Genomic DNA, 21,079 nt, shown 5'->3' with positions numbered 1-21,079 from the left:
TATCACCTTGTTACGCCCTTTGTGCTAAAATTTATTACAAAACGGGAGCTAATTACTCTGAGCTGACAGGAGTATCTCGACAGTGCTGCATATCATTAGTTCGTCTTGGATGCCTGGAAGCGGTACGGGCGCTTAGTAGGGCGGCGTTTCGTTCACTTCGCGGCAGCTAGGAAACAAAAAAACATAAAAAGCATAACTTACGTTCTAATGCTGGGCTTAGCTGTCTTTACCGGACGACACCTTTCGGTGAAGACCCGGTGTGGAAAAATGGTCGCATACGGTTCATGTAACATTTGCGTCTGCTCGCGTTGGAGTGGGCTCCACATATCCTGTGATGCTCGGACGGCTCCCACAAAGCGAATCGGCCATCACGACCCTGGCGATTTATCCGGCGAGCACATTAATCCTATTTAATTTTCTTGTCCTTCGGAAACTTGTGCAAAAAAACATGCCGGTCTCGTAGCGTAAAGGTGTCCTAACCGAGCGCACAGAACGTTTGTTCGACTCCTGCAGCTTCCTTGGCGCCATATCGTCAGTATATATCGTACACTACAATCGCCAAGACAGGTGTAAACGAGTGTAGCTTTATACACGTGGAAATGCATCACGAATAACGTGTGCACACGATATGGGCTTCTTCGTTTTCCCACTCGGCTACCACGCTCCCCCTCCCCCCCTTTCCCTCCCGGCTGGCGGAAGCAAGAGCTGGTTATTTGTATTTGTCTCGGGGAGCTCAAGTGTCACATTTGTTTTATATTTCCTCGCGTTGAGGAATTTTCCTTTTTCCGCGGGCCGTCAGAAGCGCGAAGACGCTTTTCAACTGGAAGCAGGTGGTTCCACTCTGCCTTAGCAGACGACGTAGCTAGCAGGCGACAAAATGTTCTCATGCGGTGCAGGCAGTTTCAGAAGAATGCGGAGTTTATTTCTTATTTTGGGTTCTATGGTTTAAAGATGCTTTCATTGATGCGGAACATAAGTTTGAAAGCACAGCATTTCACTCTACTTAAACTTTGTCCTTTGACGGTCTCGCTCCGCGAACGCGGCGCGCGGCGCGACCACCCTGTCGCCGCACGCACCGCGCGCGCACGCAGTTCCCATGGCGCCTTGCGCGGGCCCGCCAGGGGAAGGAGCGGCGCTGCAGTTTCTGGAAAGGTCTAAGCGCTTAACCAGTAACAACAACATTTAGAATGCTCCAAGAATGACCTTTCAAGCTGTAATGTGTCCCACTTGAGTTTGTTTCGCGATTCAAAAAAGAAAAAAAGTTCGTTTTCTATCACTTCGCGCTTCTCCTATCTTCCTTGTTTCATGGCTCGTTAGGTAGACCTAAACATGTTTTACACGAATACGCTGTCCCTGGCAGCCCAAAACAAAATTATCGGGCAGACAACAGCGATTACTTATCATTTTTGATGCAATATTATAGGGACGCTTGAACCTGTGCCACGCTGATGTTTTTGTTATGGCATGAATGACAGGACAAACACACTCATCGAGCTTAATAACTAATGTTGCCCGAACAACTTGCCACTACATACAGTTATTACCAGAGGTTTACGAATTGCTGGCGTCTTCACGGCTGGACTCGACTCTTTTTGCACGGAAAGGGAGTCGAGTCCGGCCGTGGCGTCTGCTACATCGAAGGGGGCATCAACCGCGACGCGGCGCTGCGGTTGGTGTCGACAATGCCATGGACGTACACACGACGAAAGAGCGACTGCAACTCTGGCAGCGATCGGTTCGGCTGGGTGCGGCTGTGGTGACGGTGCAGTGAACGCACGAGTGAACTGCAGTGAATGGTGACAGTGCAGTGGACGTACATACGCATGCAGTGTACCATATGCACAAGACTGCAGGAAAACTGCTACCTTTAGCTTTCTCGCTGGTGGGGACGGTGCAATGACTTTAGGCATTCAGCCGGTTTTTTTTTCTTTTTATATGTATTTTGTTAACTTTCCACCTGGCTTGGACATTTCGGTGTCCGCCCGATACAAAGGGTTTCTGGCCACAACGATCATCATCATCATCATGGCCGCGCCCTAGAAGTGTCGCGAATTCAAATTCTCGAATGCTGTTTGTGCCTGCGCTGTGTGGTTTCTTTAGACATTGATCATGGCGGAAGGCACAAGCGGTGCGGCTGATCCGTTCAGCAGCCTGCTGGGTGACATCACCGAGGAGCAGTGGGAGGCCTACAAGGCGCTGAAGAAAAACGTAAGCGTTGGCCAGTGGTCGACTACTTCGGGCCGCGTAGGTGACGGCGGGGTGTCGTTTTCCCGCTGTTGCAGCGAGGGGGCCTGGTCCAGGATGACAGCGATTCCCTGGACTCGAGCAGCGAAGAAGATGAGGCCCCGCCCGGCGCAACGGTGAGCTTGAGACGCGCAGAGTCGGGTGCTTCGCTTACGACGTTGCGTGTTCGAGCCCCCCCTCTGGGGCTCGTTTAAAAGACAGAACTCTGCGACACCGTGATCGGCATGCGTTTTCGGCAACTTTCACGCATGCGTTTTCCGTGATCTGCCTTGTCTGAAAACTTTTTGTCTGACTGCTTTTCTTCTCGTCATGCTGAGTGCATGCACGCTCATCTGACCGAAATAAGAAAGCAATCAGGGCTTACCAGGGTGAAACAACAACAACAAAAAAAAGCTGTTTACAAATATGCACTTCATTTCGTCGCCCAAAACACCGCCGATCCAGTGAATCACTTTCAGACGTAAGCGGGCTCCTAGAAGTCATTTCCAGATAAGCGAAATCGGACAAAACATGCACGTGCTGGCAGAAGGATCTTTTGTGTAGCAGTCGACACGGGCCGACTCGCACGGCAACACATTTAATCTCGTCGGAGATTTCTTTTGTGGGCCGCGCTACCAGTATCTGTCGTCTGCTGTTGTTTTGTTTCAGCTTAGTCTGTCCGTGACTGTACAAGCATGAGTGTGTTCACAGCCCTTTTTTCCCCTTTTATTGGAGGGAACAGCACTGTTTTTACCGTTTGGCAGTACCTTTAATCATGCAGCTGCTGTGCATCGTTGTGCTTTTGCTTCATTCTCATTGGTCATTTGAACACTGTAATAGGGCCTGCCTCGTTAACGGAATCGCAACTGTTTCCACAGGGGACCGCCGATGATGCGGAGAAGCTGCGCTCGGTGCTCACCAACAAGTACATCAACGGCAAGTCCATCTAGTTTAGTTGTCTTTTTGCGTGGTTGGGGGAGTCGCTTTCTCGCCAAAGCGTCTTCTCTCACTGCCCCTACCCACGTTGTAAGTGGTGTTTAGGCGGTGATACAGCACTCCACAAAAGCGCCTGGCCCTATGGGTCAAGTTGTGTAATATTTATTTTGAATAATTGCAGCTGGCATTGCTTCAAGCCTACTTGATTGATTGTTGGGGTTAAAGCACCGATGCAATGCAGACGATAAGGCGCACCGTAGTGGAGGGCTCTGGATCAATTTTGACCGCCTGGGGATCTTTAACACGCGCCGAAATCTCGTACCCACAGGTGATATTGGTTTTCGCTTCAAGTGTATTTACAGAGCGGCTACATAAGTGACGAAGCCGGCGCGCTTTAAGTGCCTTTCTGTTGCCACTGGATTCATTGTTTTGGGTTTTGACGCCCTTAAAACTCACTTTACAGCATTACTTATCTTTTGCTGTGAGCACACAAACCGTGTAAGCTGGTGGGCTGTCAGTAAGTACATTTTGTCAGAAAGGTATGCGGCATCCCCAATCCCTGAATGTGGCTTTCTGCGTTGCAACGTTTTTCGGTTGGTAAATTGAGTTCTTAACAATGTACAGACCACATGCAGAGTTAATTTGGCTGAGCACTCCTGCGCTCGATGCGCCTATTCACGCCTGAGCACTTCGCTACCTCGCTCTGATGGGTCAGGGCGACGAAAAAGATATTTCTGGCAGTTTTCTCAGTCATGCGCAAATCAACGGGTGCAACTGAGAGCGTGCTCACCCAACATTGCCTGATCCTGGTTTCGGTGCCACGCGCTAGCATGGTAAACATGTGCTGGTGATTGCTGGGCTCTCTAAATTGGACAATATAAGCACAACACTTAGGTTCCCTTATGCATTGCCACAGAATACAGGCCTAGAGGGCATGGTTTTTTTTTTTGAGTGACGACGAATCGTTGCAGAAAGTGGCATACGCCTCGAAGGGGAATTTTTATTGCCTGAATGGCAGCAAGAGTCGTCACCTATATGTCAAGGCATTCAGGGGCAACTGGCATGCCTAAAGCCAGGCTAGTTGGTTCATTTTGTGCGTAAATTGCTGAGAAATGGTACTAGAAGTTACCTGCTCAGAAGTATTTGGCATTTATCAAGGGCACTTGTTACGTCCTTACATGCTCTTAGTGTACGTTATAGCTTTTTAATACAAATTTTTTTAAGTTAATTGTGGTAACCATGAGCGGGATTTGATGCTTGGTGTGTTAATTTCCAACTTTCACTGTTCCCTGGGTGTGTGGTCAGGTGAGATCACCTTTGCCGAGTTCACAGACGGCATGGACTCCTCCCTGTCGAACCGCGAGGGAGGGTTGAAGGACGAAGGTGGGTGTTGCATTCTTAGTCTTTCCCGCATGCCTGAATGGATGCCCATTGCATGCTAGCTGGTATTTCTCTCCATGTTTTAAAGCGCAGAGCACTTTAGGGGCTCACCTTGTCGTCGTAGCTCGCTGTAACGGTCGATGTCAAGCGACTGCCGGAATCAGGCGGTGCTGCGAGATAACGGACCCAAGTAGAGCCCGGCGTACCCCTCGTACGGCGCCGCACAGTCTCTTCGAAAACCAAGCGGTTTAAATAGTCATAACCGTTTGAAACTCGTGAACCGCTGCCGCTTGTCATACTCTCCCTGTTGTTTAGCGCAAAGAAAACTGCAGGTACATTTGAGGCAAAGTATATCCGGCACCGGCAGTGCCCGCGTTCGTTTAGTTCGGAACGCTTGTTGGGTTGTGTTTTTAAGCGAAAAAAAGATGGCGGTGCAACGCCAGTACGTGCAGGAGGAAAAGCAAGCGCAAAGAGAACGGAACTCCCGCTGGCGCAGTTTCAGGCAGGGGGCGTGCGAGCACTGAGAAGGCGGGAAATTTGAATTGCTGTGGGTGGTAGCAGTTAGCGGACAACGGCGCTGCAGCCCATTATGGGGAATCACTTTTTCTGCACTTCCGTCAGCTTTCACGTTGAGTGGAACGATTTCAATTTTTTTTTTTCCTTCTTTAGTTAGTTTTCTCTGGTGACTACATAAGACGGCGTTAGGAGATGGTCGATTTTTTCTTGGGAAATTTAAATCTGGCCTTATTGCTTGTTCTTGCGTGTGTGTGTGTGTGTGTGTGTGTGTGTGGGTGTGTGTGTGTGGGGGGGGGTGTTTACAAGTCTTTTGTTTGACTTTGTCGTGCCTGTTGCTACTTGTGGCTGTCTCAAAGACTTGAGGGGGGCCTTGCTGGCTCCGATGCCTCTGGAGATGCTGACTTCACCCTTGGCGCTTTGCAGATGATGCTCAAGAGGACGCTTTCCTCCGGCCCCGGCTGAAAAAGAGCAAGGTAGTTCGGCAACCTGCCCTCATTGGCTTCCACATTGCACTATTTTGAGTCATTCCGAGCAGAATGGAGCGCAGAGAATGGGTGTGGGTTATGGACCAGCACTGAAATTTGCATTGCTTTAGTTGACCTATACAGTAAAGTACTGAAAAAGCAACCCCCCCCCCCAAAAAAAAAAATACGGAAATTCAGGATGGCGGTTGTAGCTTGGCAGCTTGTAAGAACACGGATAAGCTGTCAAGTCTACAGTTCTTTAGGGCAGGTTTACTCGTGGCTGTTTTCCTTCAATTCTGCGCAGTGATGAACTGGGTACAGGATTGATGGGCATGCATGCAGCTAGTCCCTCAATTTAGTTCAGAAGTGCTTGCTAGCATTTCGGTCGGTCTCAAAGCTACATAAAGAGTTTCCAGAAAAAGAATGGAAAAAAAAAAAAAAGAAACGAGATCAATCTGTCACACCCTCAGCTAATCGCCATTCTCGGGAAGAACTGGAGCGTTGTTTGACAGATGCTTGGGCATGGTGTCTTCCTTCTATCTGTCGAGACCATTCGTGATGCCACAGTCGCGAAACTTGGGGGGAGGCGCTTGTGCAAGTGGGAATGCTTGGAGGGTGTTCTGAAGCAGTTGGCAGTGCTCGATTCTGTATTTTGCCTCAACGCTGCATTCTCACCCAAGTAATTTCAGTAAAAGTCGGCGTTTATATTAAATCTTGTTTACTTTCCGATTCAGCATGACATATCGTTTCCATGTGTCTAAGGACAGGATGTTGGGTCGTCAAAATACAAATGTAGTGACGCAGAAAAAAAAAAATCTCGGCCCGTCTCCACTAACGTGAAACCTGGTGGGGGGGAAAGCATGCAGTGCATAAGTGTATATTTGGCACCTTGGCATTTTTGCCAATGGAGATGAAACCATTGGGGGGTAGAGGTATACAGCTTTGCTGTAAACGTATCTTGTCTTTGAAGCACGAAGCTCTCTAGCATGAAACGTAAACGAGTGTCCCGGTGTTCTTTTAGTACCCGTTACGAAGTGCTCCAGAGTGAAGCATAAACGAGTGTCCCATTGTTTTTTTTTAGTTCTTGTTACGTTCTAGCATGAGGAGTAAACGAGTTTCCCGGTGTTTTAGTACCTTGAGTACCTGAAACGATGATTACGACGACGACAGGGGACGCCAACAACCCCAGCGCCTAAGGGGCTTCGCCCCTAATAGCCCTTGAATTTTGGAGCAGAGACATTTGGAGAATTGTAATTAGCAGGCCATGACATCGCAACGGGCTGGTTGTGAAGTATTCGCAGCAGTGTTGTACCGCGCTTATTTTCTATTTTACTCTTGTGTGTTTACCTTGCTCAAATCGTCGAGCAAACAATTACCAGGGTGTATATAGATCTCACTTTTATTCCTCGTGGTTTGTGAACTGTTACTGCTGAATACATTTGTCAATTCCTTTGCGCATGGTACTACTTTTGCAAACGGGGAGTTAAAAGTATATTCCGAAGTATGATCATGTTATGAGCTCAAAGTGAAACGACTTGCACACTTTAAAAGCGTTCTGTACCTATAGCATTTATCTCCTGTTGTGGCATCCACAGTTTCGGTTGGCACATAACGCTGCTGGCAGATTTCCTAACCTGTGTCTCATTTGTGCTTGTTTTTTTTTGTAACCTCGACAGCGATCGTACAAGGTGACTCCGTAAGACGAAACATTTTCTGATAATTTCTTGTGGTGATGAGTTCTCAATCCAATGATGCCGACAGAGTATTTTGAACGTTCTCACCCGGTGGTGCAAGCATTTGTTCTGTTCTTGACCATTGTGAAGCCTTTTTGAAATGTGTAAAAAAATAGGCCTCATAGTATCGACTTACTGGGAGGAGGTGTGTTGTTTCCCAGTGGCATAATTGTTTGTCCAGTTGCACAGTTTATCTTTGTGTTGTAAATTTGTTTAGCCCTTTCGTTGCCGTGGGAAAATTGACCGATTTTTTTAGGGGTCCGAGAAAACGTTGTGTTTCCTGATGAAAAATTGGTTAGGCACTAATTACAGGAGCGCAAAATGCACATGATTTAAAGCCCTTTCCAATTACGCCAGCTTTTTAAATGATTTCATACATCATAGTAGCGGATAATTATCAAAATTTTTATCAAGTTCCCGAAGAAAATGATAAAAAAGGATTGTTATAACAAACCAGCGGTAATAGAAAAAAAAATAATTAGAAAATACATTTCGTAGGAAAACATTTCAAAAACACGCCCTAGAAGAAATGTCGACTTGCGTGGAACAGTTTGTCAGATAAAAAAAAAATGTTAGCACACGTGGTGCTCGGGCCATTTGGTGAAGCCCAACCTCCATTTCAAAATGTGCAATTTCGGGTGGTTCCTTGGAAGAAATGCGGCGGTTTGACATTACCAAAGGCAGCAATTTACCCCCACGCAACATGAAAACATCTTGTCAATAACTCGCTTTGCATTTACAGCCAGCACAGTACTTGGGATAAGCATGCGATGTGGAAAAACATGCATGAAGTTGAAAATGGAACTCCGTCGTTGATGCTTGTTGTCGTTCACGGTCAGTTATCTCTGGAAACTTAAACTTGCGGTTTATTATCATCTTCTCATCTTCTGACTGGCTATTGTAGCCTTGTTTGCAGGAATAAGGTGCGATGCGCTAGAATTGTGACCTGCGAACTGTGGCCGGGTGGCTGTTGCACGATAAAAAAAGGATCAGCACTACGAGCCTCCTGCATTGCAGCGCCACTTGACATTTTTGAAAAGAAACATTACAAAACGTATTGGAGACTCCGTCCAAATAGACAGTTCAACTAAGCAGGAACACTAGACTCTGAAGATAGCCTCGTATGGAAACGAAACTGACAGGCAAACAGCTGGCAGTGTGTGAGGCTGGTTTGAAGCGCTCTTCTCGTCGGAACTGATATCTGGTGACTGGGTGTTATCTGTTGACTTGCTTGGGAAGTTCATATCACAGAAATCGGGTTAGGGTTGGGTGAAACCAGGAGGAGTGCAGGCTTTTTTCGAGGATCATTAGCGGACGCTCAAGGCGCCATGGCAAGTTGGCTTGAAGTTGGGTAACTGCGTAGTAGCGCCAAACATGAATTTCGCGATGCAGAAACGAAAACGAAACTGTTGTAAACTGTTTGTGAATGTTCCTGCGGTAAGTAGAATTATAACACAACTTAGAACAATGTACGCAAAGGCAATAAAACTGCCTAAAATCGTAAAGTAACTTTGCGAGCAGGGACTGCCTGATATTTTCAGCTGATTTCAGGGATTATTACTGTAAGAGTGCAAACCTGACAATTGAAAGTCGTCTTCTGATTCACCATTCATGCCCTTATAACGAAAACCAAACGCTGACGCAGAGTAATTAGGAGTGGCACACATTCTTCTTCGCTAGCAGGGACACACGATGACCACACCCCTTTTCCACACACCCAGGTGATGCAAACGCCTGTCAAAAATCATGTTTTTGTTGAAAAAATGAAAACGTAACTGATTTTGAAAGGGCATTTTCTGAGCTAACTCCAGATAGCTTTACTTGTTCCAGAAAAGGCTGGAACGCTATGAAAAGGGGCTCCCAAGGTATCGTTCAAATTGAACGATTTTAATAGTCACGATAACGAAAAAGCTAAAAAGAGCATTAGGACAAAAACAACCTCGTTTAATTTTAAAGGACTTGCCCTCAGTAACCTGCTCAGTTCCAGCTCGAAAGGCATTTTCACGGGAAAGAAAAAAAGCTAATTAAATGTTGACAAGCTATCAGGTTTCACTGTACTTAGTGTCAGTGCAGACATGACAAGAGAAACCCTAAAAATGGAGTTATCCGTGCCAGTCTGAGCATTCCAGTGTTATGATCAAATGGAGCTAGAGGCACCGCTACGATCGCCCGGTCATGTTTCCTTGTTTGCGCGATTGGCGGCCGCCAATCGCGCAAACAAATTTTCGTGAAGTCGCAAAGACTAGGAGAGAAACTGGCCGGTGAATCGGCACCGCTTCATCACGTTTCGTTAAAGGGGCCATGCAGACAAAATACAAGTTTGTTTGATTTGAAAGATTTAGAGTTTTATAGTGCCCCAGCGCTTGTCCGGGAGCAAATGACGCTTTATTCCCTCAGAAATTAATCAATCTAAGTTCAAATTTGGATTCTCCCGCCAAATTGTGTTTTCGTGACGTCTTCAATGACATCACTGGAACCGCTCTGCAACCGATTGCGGAGCGTTGTTTACTGTTAGTCAACCTAGATGGTGCCACCATACCGCGAAGGGCCATTTTCTGCCTTTGCTTTTTGGCTGTATTTGTACCTGGCTTGTTTTTGTTGAGGTAGAAAATAATCATTTCGGGAAACATGGTGTTTGCTTGACAAATACGGTCACGTAAGGCACCGTCGCTTATGCTAATCGGCCAGTGTCGTCTGAGACAACCCCAAAGCTCCGCAGTGCTGTGCAGCTAAACCAAGCACAGTGCACGCAGTACCAACAGCAGCACGCATCAGTACTTCTATACTTCATAACTTCCAGTTTTTACCCCACCATTCTTTCTGCTATAAAAAAAAACAGGCCCTAAATTTAAGCGCAAATAGCTTAAAGCGGGACGTCACAGGGCTGGTAAATGCTCATATAGCAGCAGCGTCATTTTTTCAACAAAGTGAGTGAGTGAGTTGTTAATGAATGGTGGGTGGGTCTAGTTTTGGGAGGCAGGCTGGCAATTGCTCCACCCGAGCAGTACCTTTTAAAACTAATCGCGGCCAACCACTTCGAGTCACAAAGGTTTGTGTCTTTCAAAAATTTCAGAACAAGGTGCAAGATGTTATCTTGTCTAGTGATTCAGTGTCTTTTTGGGAATAGAGGCTTGTCTGGCAATGTGTTGTTGTGTTGCCTTTCTCATCCTTGTTTTCTCAAACTGTTGTGAATCGCAAGTGTAGTTATAATAGGACTGTTATAATAGGACTGTTATAATAGGACTGAGGGAGGTGTGGTGACATTGCGTGTATCTGATATAATATTGAGGACGATTAGGCGGAGCAATTGCTGGCAGTTATTCAAGGCTAAGTCTGCCTCATCCAACAATACGTGCTAGTACTACTACTACTTCGTCTCTCACGCCATGCGGCTACTTGATGCATAGAACATGTATTCCAGCAGGCAATATTTCCTTAGGTTTCACTGGGGGAACATACACGTTCGACACTTTCCCGCATTCTTCAGTAGTATTTTTCATGCGTTGTATAAGTACACTGAAAGGAAGCAATGCCCAGGTATGGATTGCTGGCTGGTCGAGCAAGAAATAACATCTCTGTGTAGCACAGGAGGCTACACCAGATCGGCGCAACCATACTGGGCAGGTTTTGTGGGATACAAATGACATTCTCGCTTGCTTTCCTGTGCTCAACATCATTGCGAGGTTGTTCTGTCAAAGCACCAATTGCAACGGGTCTCGGCAGCTTGTCTTTTTCTCATCACCCTCACCAGAACAAGTTGGCCCCTCTGGTGTGGTAGCTTTATTTGGCTGAGTCCTCGTCCTACAGTGGGTGCAAGCAGACATGATGATGATGATGATGATGATGATGACGATGTGCTTGAGTGCACGGTCAACAATGGTCCGCTGTCCTCGCATCCTTGCAGGGTGGGGGCACGCGGCTGCCGCGCGACCTGCAGGGCCTGATGGGGGAGGCGAACCTATGCTTTGCGCGCGGCCGCCACGACGACGCGGTGAAGATGTGCATGGAGGTGGTGCGGCTGGCGCCCCGGGCCCCGGAGCCCTTCCAGACGCTGGGCATGGTGTACGAGGCCAAGGGGGAGCCCCAGCGTGCCCTGCAGTTCGCCCTCATCGGGGCCTACCTGAGCCCCCAGGACGCCGAGGAGTGGAGCCGCCTGGGGCAGCTCTCTCTCGAGCAGGGCGACCTCAAGCAGGCCACCGCCTGCTACGTCCAGGTATGCGTAGGGCGGGCACTTAAAGGAGCCATGAAAAGAAAATACAACTTCGTTTAATTTGAAAGAACTAGGATTCAGTATCTCACTCAGCTCCATTAGAGCCACAAAAGATGTTTTTTAACGAAAAAAAAAAGCAAGAATTATTTAAAAACTTTCAAATTTTGCGCCACAGTGACGTGTTATGAGCAAGAATGACGTCATACGGGCCAACAATAAAACATAATTTTCAGTGCGTTAACTGCACGTTAGCATTCAAGTGATGCGGTCAAATGGAACTAGAGGCCCCATTACAGACGTCCAGTCATGTCTCGTCGCGATAGGTCAGTTAGGCGGCCGCCAATTGCCAAACAAGGTTCCGTGATGTCATATAAAAGTTGCAGGAAATTGGCTAGGGGGTCGCCATGGCTTCACACGTTTTCTTTCATATCTCCGTTATTTGTTCGAAGATTGTGATGATATTGGTATCATTGTTATCGAGACTAAGCAGTCTTTCTAATAAACCCAACTTGTATTTTGTCTTCATGGCTCCTTTAACAAAACAGCACTGTTGTTTGGGCTCTGTTTTTGGCGTAGTTACAGTGCAGTTGCGCTGAATTTTAAGCACGATGTGTATGGTGCGCACAGGTATAGTCGGGTGCAACTGAAATGTGAACATGAAAATATGAATCAACCCGCTGCGGTAGCTCAGTGGCTAAGGGGTTGTGCTGCTGAGCACGAGGTTGCGGGTTTGACTCCCGGCCGTGGCGGCCGCTTTTCTAATGGAGGTGAAAAGCAAAAATGCCTGTGTGTGCGAGATTTCGGCGTACGTTAAAGATCCCCGGGTGGTCAAAATTAATCTGGAGCCCTCCACTACGACACGCCTCATCGCTTGCGTTCCGTCAGCGCGTTAAACCCTACAAACAATCAATCAAACCCAAAATTGCTGCTCTTGTGATCCGTAAACTTTTGCTCTTGACTGCACATTGCAGAGGAAAGACAACCTGGGTTTGTGAATATCAGCAGATTTTTCCTCCAGACTGGGTTTCTGGCTGCTTTACGAGTGCAGGGGCGCTGCTTTAGTATGGAAAAGCTTCCCTAAGTTAGGAATGGTTGTGCCTACACTCAGTTTGTGCTGTGTTTCACAGTGTACGAGCACGATATTTGCACTTTACGTGCACAGTGTGTGCAGGTATGTTCAATGTAAAGGGAAGACAGATGTGTGAATATCAGCAGATTTTTGCCAAAGTATCTTTTGAGTTGATGCAAGCTGGGGGTGTGCTGCTGCTTCAATCTGAGAAAGCTTCCCCAAATTTACAGAGAAATTCAAATAAATTTGCGAGCTCAAGATGTGCGGTATATAACTGTTTGTAACGTATGGCTTAAAAAATACACAGTATTTAAAAAAAACGTTCACTGATAAGCAGGCTTATATGCACAATTTTCTTTTTTTCTCTTGTAACTTTAACTGGGGTTCTTTTTGCATGTAGGTATGTTTGCAGCATTTATACCAAAGGAAAAAAAACTTCCTGACAAGTTCTTGCAGAAGGCTGTGACCTTGTGTAACACAAATACGGACTCCACGACTGACCTGGGTGGCAAGACACAAGGGCATACCACACGGTTATGGCACAGCCGCCAATTCTTTTTGGCGTTTCGATGTATTCATGATCCTCAGTACCTGTGCACAGGTGATATAATTTTAATAAAAAAACAACATGATGGAATGGTCAGTTTCTCTGAGTGATACCAGTTCTCTAGTGGAAGGAGCACAGCTCGAGGGTGTCTTGCGTGCCTTCTAACTTATGCGGTTTGTAATGCACGTGCTGCAACTCGGGCTTACATAAGTCCAGGCTCACTCCAGTTGGAACTCGCGATGGCACACTGGGCTGACTCAGGCTCACAGGCGAGCCTGATCCCAAATGAGGTAGAATGAGGCGACTCACAAGGGGGTTTGCCGACGTCTGACTGGGTGTGGCGAACGTTGCAGGCTGTGCGTGCGGAGCCGTCCAATGCCGAGCTGCGCTTCGAGCTGTGCTCGCTGTACGAGCAGGCGGGCGAGAAGAAGCGTGCCCTGGCCTGTTGTACTGCCCTGGTTCAGCAGATGGGGCAGGGGGCACCCTGCCTGCAGCTGTCTCGCGAGCTGGTCAAGGTAGGACGCTTCCCATCGAAGTTCGACCTCCGTTCATTCTGTGCTGGTGTTACTAATGTCGCATTATTGGTGTATTATTAATGTTGTAATGCTAATGTATTACTAATCTATACGAAGTGTTACTATATTTGCACAGTTCTAACGTGAGTCTTCCTTTGTTTTTAAGGTGAAAGCCTTAAGTGCCCTATACTGCAAAAAAACCACTGCTGCCATTGTTGTTGTTGCAAAGTAATGGTTGCTGGTTCAAAGAGTGAACAAGAACAAAAAAACAATTGAGAGATACAATGGGGCTTGAACCCAGGTCTTCATTATAGCAGTCCGAAGCACTACAAGTGCGCTGTCTTTGCATGATGCTGGTGGTAGAACAATGCTTGTTCTTGATCCTGCTCTTGTTCTTGTTCGTGCTGCTTACCCACCTGGGCGATTGGCCGGGAATCTGGAGTTTTGAGGACCCCGTTGCACAAAATTCGCAAAACTATGAATTGTAAATGTGAAAGTTGTAGAATTGTGTGTGCTGTGTGACAGCTGAAGGTGATGCCATGTGAGTAGCAGAAAGGAAGGTGATCGAAATAATGTGCAGCATATACAGTTGAACCTCCATATAACGAACCTCGATTTAACGAAATTCGTGATATGTATAACGAATTTTTTCAAGTTTTCTATCAAAATTTTGCTAAAGGCATGTATTTTTATCTCGATTTTACGAAGTAATTTCGTGCGGTGCTTCCGATTTAACAAAGTCACGGCAAGAAAGGAAGAACGAAATTCCGGTCGAGGCACGTTTTATTTTGCCTCTCAGAGCCTACATTGAAAACATTCAGTACTCGCATTAACTCTTAACTGGCTAAAATAAAAGAAAAGCAATGAAATCTGCGGTTGACAACAATTCAAAGCGATGAAAGAAGCTGCTCAAACCGCTAGTGGTCATAGACGGTTGAATAGTGCGGCCACCATTTTGACGTCTCCGTCATTGCCTACGCCAGTGCTAGGCTGCCGAAGCCTACTTCAAGCTTTTTTTCTATGCGTCCTTCCTCACGGTGCTGCTGCGTAGGTTGTGCTCTTTGATAACCACATTAATATTTTGTTCGTGCATCATTAGGTGAGTCTTGTAAGCAGGATGAGCACTCCAAGGGAAAGAAAAGTGTTCCGAACACGAGCCTGAGGAAGTGTCGGTGAAACCGACGATAGACCGACGGCCACTGAAGTAATGGATGCCATCGACGTTCTGCGGAGGCACGCAGGCGCACGCGAATGTGTAAGAGCAAGCCTTGTTAGCGCTGTCAGCATACGAGGTCAAGAAACACTAAGCACTGCTTACGAACTTGTTCACTATGGCTTAAACATCAAGTGCTGGTGGCAATAAATTGCTCTCTTTGAACGTGGTCGTCTTCGTTTCACCCGTGTTCATTAGACAGCTGCGGTACGGAGAAATCGGTTTCTTTAGGGCTCAGCGGGCATAAAAGTAAGTGCTTAATCGAATTTTGCCGGAAGATACTTAATGTAAGCTTTCTGCTTTAGCGGGAGCACGTAAGCGCTGCTACACACAGTCCGACCGCGTGTACTCCGCTCGACTCACAATCATGGCTATCTCCAGTGTCGTGGTTGCATCCCGTGCCCATACTGCAGAGCTTTTGTACATGAAAAAAGTCTTTAGAAAGTTTCATAGCACCCTTCCGCTGCTGGCCCGCCGCACCCCTCAACGCCGCGCCTAAGCCTACCACTGAACGGACGAAAAGAGGCGTAACTTCAAACCAGCACCTCGCCGGGGTGAAGTTCACGGGGCATAGACGCGGGTTCAATTGACTAGCAGCGGCGTTTAGTATTGACTGAAATGAAAAGAATATGAAGTGGAAACCTAGTCTGCTATCACATTTAATGAGGCGTTGCGGAAAAAGCGCCGACTTTACGACGACACGTGAACTACCGTCGGCAATCCGAATTACATAGCCTAAGTGTTGAAACTTTCAATTCACACAATTTTCGTGGCCAGTTTTAGTACGAATTTCGCTTTAAGTGGAGAGGTAACTACATAGCAGTTGTCTCTGGGCGATGGGCGAGGCTTTGAAACCTCAATAACTGGTTAAATGAACTGTAAAATCGAAACCTCGATTTTACGAAATTCTTGATTTAACAAAATTTCCGCCCGCAAGTACGACTTTGTTATATCGAGATTTAACTGTAGTATATGCATGTGTGTATCTATGTATAGACATTTTCTGTTTTCCTTTCTGAACCCCCTTTCCTGTATTAGGCCAAAAAGCCATTACTGTAAACACTTTTCAGTCATTCATTCAAACCCACGAAATTTAAAGGGACCCTGCAACACTTGCCATCGACTACTAGTACTGTATTTTGGGATAAAGTCTATTGTCCCAGAAATCTCCTCCCGCAAGAATTATGAAAATCCGTTCACAATTAACGAAACTACGCGCGATGAGAAATCGCGCATAATCGTTCCCTCTCAACTCGACCGCGGACAAGGCGACGAAAGCTGCGCGCTCTCTTCCGGAGAGGGGGGCGGCTCGCAGCGTTCTTTTCGGCGGCCTTCGATATATCACATGCCGGGTAGTTTTCTCCTTTTCTCCGCAACGCGGAGGGGCCTATTTCCGGTCTGGTGCCACAAAAAAGCAGGCATGGGTGCCTGCTCGCAAGTGCGCGCTCGGGCTGGTAGGGCATTTTTGAAGCAATAAACGTTTGTAGTCGAGTGGTCCCGTTGAAAGGGAAGTATTGAGCTCATCACTCAAACTCCGCGCGCACTCAAAACGCAAAAGAAACGGCAAAACTGTGCCTACAGGTTCAGGCATAGAAGAGGTTCGTACACAGCGATGACGACGACGGAAATGGGAGAATCTAGCCGCGAAGTTGGCCAGTGACAGCCGATCGGGCAGCCATGGCCTATGTGACGTCCCTTAGGCCATGCATAATGAGGAAAACTGAAGAGAGAGCGGTTTGTTTTTCCGGGTCTTTCACATCTATTTGCGCGCTCACCGCTTCACGTGCACGTGTAATATTTGGCTCAGGTATTCCTGGCAGTGTAATCTAAACGTCGCACAGGTTTACTTGTACTGCTCAAAGAGTGTTGCAGGGTCCCTTTAAGAATTTTTTCTTGGGCATTTCCATGCACTGGTGGCATCGGCGTGAGCTCGTTGGACAAAGCCAAGATTTTCATGCCGAGCTGTCAGAATGGCCGCAGTGGGGTGGCAAGGGCCAAGTTTCTGCTAACTATAATAGCTTCAAATTTGGTTTCACGATTTTGCTGTTCTTCAACCAGTAATATAGCTGCAGAGGGCGTGTTTTTGTTCCGGTTTCATTCATAAGAGCTCCAGTGAAGTAAAACGCTGAAGAAAAAAAAGCTTATCGTTCATAGGATTTTTTGTACTGAATTTCTATGCCTAACTGATGGAAAGCAATATTTACTTGGTGTGCATAGTGGTGTCTGACATGGCGAGGCTTAGTTGTGTTTTAAAACCTAGTACAGCACTCATTGTTAGCTTATCGCGGTGTTGCAGCATTTCGCTGGCTTGCGACGATGTGGGACCTTCGTTCTGAAGTTGTGAAGCTGTTGCAGCTAACCAGCTGCTCAATCGCTTTTCTGCGACACGGAGCTTCGAAAGGGTGCTTAGTTCTTGTGCCAATTCTATCAGTTTTCTTTTTTTCTTTTTTTGTTGTGTAACCCCTAAAATTGGCCGTAATCTGCTGAATCCGGCTGAATCCAACTGAATCCGGCAAATGGTTTCGTTATGCCTCACTGTGTGTGTCTGTCTGCAGGTCCACCACCAGAGGGGCAACCTGTCTGCTGCCAGGCAGGTGCTGCTGAACGCGGTGCTCAAGTTCCCAGCGCACGTCTCCTCCGAAGGTGCGTTAGTTCCCCAGAGCATCTCACCATACAATAAATAGTTTATGAAAGGGCTTTATTCAATCGAGGCAGCGGGGGGGGGGGGAGCTTTTTATGTGGTGTCATCCCTGGCCATGAGGGTCATCAGGAGGGTGCAAAAGAAGCAGACTTGCCCCCCCCCCCCCCCCTTCCCTCTCTTCAGGCCACCCCAGCACTTTCCCTTCCTTCCCCCACTCGTGACATAATGGGTTTGTAGTACCCCCCCCTCAAGATGAAATGCTGTCAGCGCCGATGATCCTGGCTAGTGTAGACTCCATTCGAAATCTCGGTGCGAAACTCAAGTGGGACCAGATAAGTAGTATGGGGACTATTGTGTCCTTTATCCCTCCGTTAGCAATAAACGAGGGACTATATTGATCTAGAGCTGTCCTGCAACGTTGCAAGAATTTTTTGTCTTGGCAGGAATTTGTTCAACACTGTTCACCTTGGCTCTGGGAGGGGTTGCTGGCTTAAAAATTTATGGGTCGGGCTCACAACATCCAGCACTTCAGTAATTTAGCACGCTGTGAATGTCACGCAATTCTGGTGTCATGCAGACAGTGGGGCATATTTACTGGCCACTCAAGTGATGTGTGGTTGACTGACTTGGAAAGCACATCGCACGTCTCTCACAGCTGGCAGCAACTCGTCACTTCGTGTTTGTGAGCGCACGTGCAGTACCGATCTAAGTAGGGCTGTCGTCATTGAACAAGGTGCTTCAAGGCAAGCGGGAATTTTCCCTCAATTTTTATGTCCGTCAGAAGGAATTTTCTTTCGTCTCTTAGCATGGGGAGAAGGGTTGAGTACGTGCATGAGAGAGAGTTATACCTTTCAAGTGGGAACGTCAGGGTTTGTTCTCTCATCATCATCATCATCATCATCATCATTTATTTACCCTTAAGGGCCCCTGGCGGGGTATTACAGAAGGGGGAGGGGGGTGGTTTAAACGAGCTACACAACGGCAATTGCAGACCAAGAACATAAAGCAAGATACAATTCAAAAATTGGGATTACAGGGCAATGATAATAATAAAAGTCGTTGCACAACTAATAGCACAATTTAGAGTGGCATAAAAGTGAAAAAAAAAATAGAACAACTGGTTACACAACTAATACACAGATATTACGACGGTACGGTTGTCCAAATGTGCTTCGATGTTTTGTGCCAGTGAAAACTTCGTGCCAAGTTTTCTCAGATCTCGGCACCCCTCATCCACCTTTTCTTCTGTTCTCAAACCTGTAACGCATAAAGTATGAAGTGGGAACCTAAATTAATTAAGGGGGCACATGGTTCATTGGGACCAAAAAGTTGCCAAAAAAATCATTTTTTTAGGTATCATTTTTTTCTTAGTTTAGACAGTATTGCCTCCGAAAAAGTCGTTACTTGAACAGTACCAGGTATTGATAAAAGCCGTTGGACCATGGCCCTCTCCCTCCGCTCAGCGCAAAATCTTGTCCGCGCTATTCGAATTCCTCCAGGACATTGGTGTGTCCACGAAATTGTAGTCGTTCCTCCATCTCAAGAGCCTTTGAACTCATTACCCTGAAGAAGGATCATATTTTATTTTTTTTTTCACTACTACTACTCTCCTTTTCTTCACTACACCTACTACCTTTTTCCCTCTCCTCCTTTCCCCGCAGAGTAGCATGCCGGCGAACTGATGTCGGCAAACCTCTCTGCACTTTCCTCTTTAATAAAGAGTTTCTCTCTCTCTCTCTCTGGCCCAATTTTAACGAAAAAAACAAACAAACAATTTTTTTATAATTTCCTACTTGTCACTTGCCAAGAGCGGTATCGGAGAGATAGGAAATTGTCAAGACGCAAATTCCAGAATGTAGGGCAGCTAGAAAGATCATTTCTTTCGCAACCTGAAGCCAAATGTTTAAACCTTGCACTAAGGGAAACAAATTTTACATTTCGTGTTTCAAGGTTTGATTAAGTAGCATTATTTATGATTGGTTAGCAGGAGTACTTTAAACCTAGAAGTTAGAATTGATGTAAACTTGCATGTGATAGCCGTACAAAAAATCTGCTTGCAACATTGCAACCTCCACAAGTTCTAGTATCTAGTCATATCTTTCTGGGAATTTTCATTAAATAGTTTTTTGTATTGTTCTCAAGAACAATCAAGAAAGATTTGTAATTATTTTGGAATCTAGTTTCCTTACAACATCAAAACTAATTGTTCATTTGAAATCAGCTACAAAAACTGAAACAGCCCATGAAGTTTCATCGAAATTTGTAAGAAAGCAAAAAAAGTTTCTAAGACCAGTGTGCCCCCTTAAATTAATTAAGTGCATCCGCCATTAGGTGTCATGTTTGTTTAAACTTTGTTGTTTCTAAAGGGCGTGAGTGTGTTTAGAACTTGGGAAGTGCTCAGAATCGACAAAAACGTGGCATATAACAAAGCGAGCACCTGTCAAATTAATTGTCACTTCAGTTTCCACTTGTGTCTTCGTCGTTCTTCATGTGTGCATCTTGTTCACCTCTCGTTTTAATTATGATCGTTAACCAAGTGGCCCAGTAGTGTACTGTGTCTCGTATTTTACAGAGATATGTTGCTAGATGGTCGGGAATAAGATTTGGTGGGGGGTGGTGGGGAGGCTTTATTTCAGATGAAAGCGGAGGAGTGAGACAACACATTCAGGGTGCTTAATTTGTTTTAAAACGGCTTTTGGGAAATCACGGAAGTAAGTTTTCTAGGTATAGTGAGGTATTTTTAAAGGGGCACTGACACAAAAATTTTGCATCTTGTTTTTTTTGTTGCGATAAGTAGCTAGTGACCTACTTATAACCTGTAGAAACCTCATTTGCTTCAGCGTGCGACGGTTGTTTAATTAGAGGCATTTTCAATGCGGCCAGTCACAGTTTCGGTTTCAGCGAGTGCCGCGAAACGATGGATTTTGTGGATTTTGTGTGAACAAAGCTGACCACTTGACCGTCGGAGGGATATCACAGAGCAGAGCCGCCGTAGTACTGTCAAATCCGCATCGATGGCAGTTTCTGCGAATGCCCCCACGTACTGATCTCGTGAGGCTTTAATTAAAAAGCGACCGTGGATGTGACGCAGGCGCTGCGAGTGCAAATGCTACCGCGGCTAAAGAACGACGCGCGACGCTCGAGACGGTGTGTGGCAAGACGCGCACTGGGAGCAGCCGGCCGGTCTGCCTACAGGTCCGCCTACAGATGTGTTCGGCTCAGCACTGCGGCGGATATTCGAGTGCCGCTCTCGTAAGCGGTGCAGATGACAATTTTTAATGCAACCCGCCATCGCATCATTAACTCCTTTCTCATGTAAACCACAATGGTCGGAACTTGGGGACAATTTCGTGCAGCAGTAACAAGCTATCACTCGAGCTACCTGCGCCGGCCTGGGCCACTTCGCGGCCGTGGCCGCCGCCTGAACAGCGACCGTGCGGCTAGCTCAGTGGGCTTTTCGTGCCTCCGGCGCGTTTTCGCATCCAATGGTAATAAACAGTAATAGAAACAGAGTGCCTGGAATCGCTGTAGAACTTTGGTCGCGGCCAGCTGCCCGATCAGCTGACGAAATCACGGCGCCTCCGCCGCCAACGATCGGGTCGTTCGTTCTCGAGAGCAGAAGCTCCGCCCTC

The 21,079-nt window shown here is 46.6% G+C and overlaps 1 protein-coding gene across 1 annotated transcript in view; it reads left to right on the top strand.

Moving 5' to 3' along the window:
* The first annotated feature begins 2,026 nt into the window (after positions 1-2,026).
* Positions 2,027-21,079, top strand: part of LOC144147135 (general transcription factor 3C polypeptide 3) — a 72,135-nt gene continuing 53,082 nt past the window's right edge. Inside the window, exons 1-8 of the mRNA XM_077679207.1 lie at positions 2,027-2,208; positions 2,283-2,360; positions 3,102-3,159; positions 4,465-4,542; positions 5,479-5,528; positions 11,157-11,465; positions 13,432-13,593; positions 17,362-17,449. Coding sequence (XP_077535333.1) covers positions 2,110-2,208; positions 2,283-2,360; positions 3,102-3,159; positions 4,465-4,542; positions 5,479-5,528; positions 11,157-11,465; positions 13,432-13,593; positions 17,362-17,449 — 922 coding nt within the window. The 5' untranslated portion in view covers positions 2,027-2,109. The remainder of the gene's footprint in view (positions 2,209-2,282; positions 2,361-3,101; positions 3,160-4,464; positions 4,543-5,478; positions 5,529-11,156; positions 11,466-13,431; positions 13,594-17,361; positions 17,450-21,079) is intronic.

This window comes from Haemaphysalis longicornis, unplaced genomic scaffold (genome assembly GCF_048455015.1).
Source record: "Haemaphysalis longicornis isolate Haplotype H1 unplaced genomic scaffold, Haemaphysalis longicornis Haplotype H1 scaffold_7, whole genome shotgun sequence".
Lineage (NCBI taxonomy): Eukaryota > Metazoa > Arthropoda > Arachnida > Ixodida > Ixodidae > Haemaphysalis > Haemaphysalis longicornis.
This window is presented reverse-complemented; position numbering and strand designations above follow the sequence as displayed.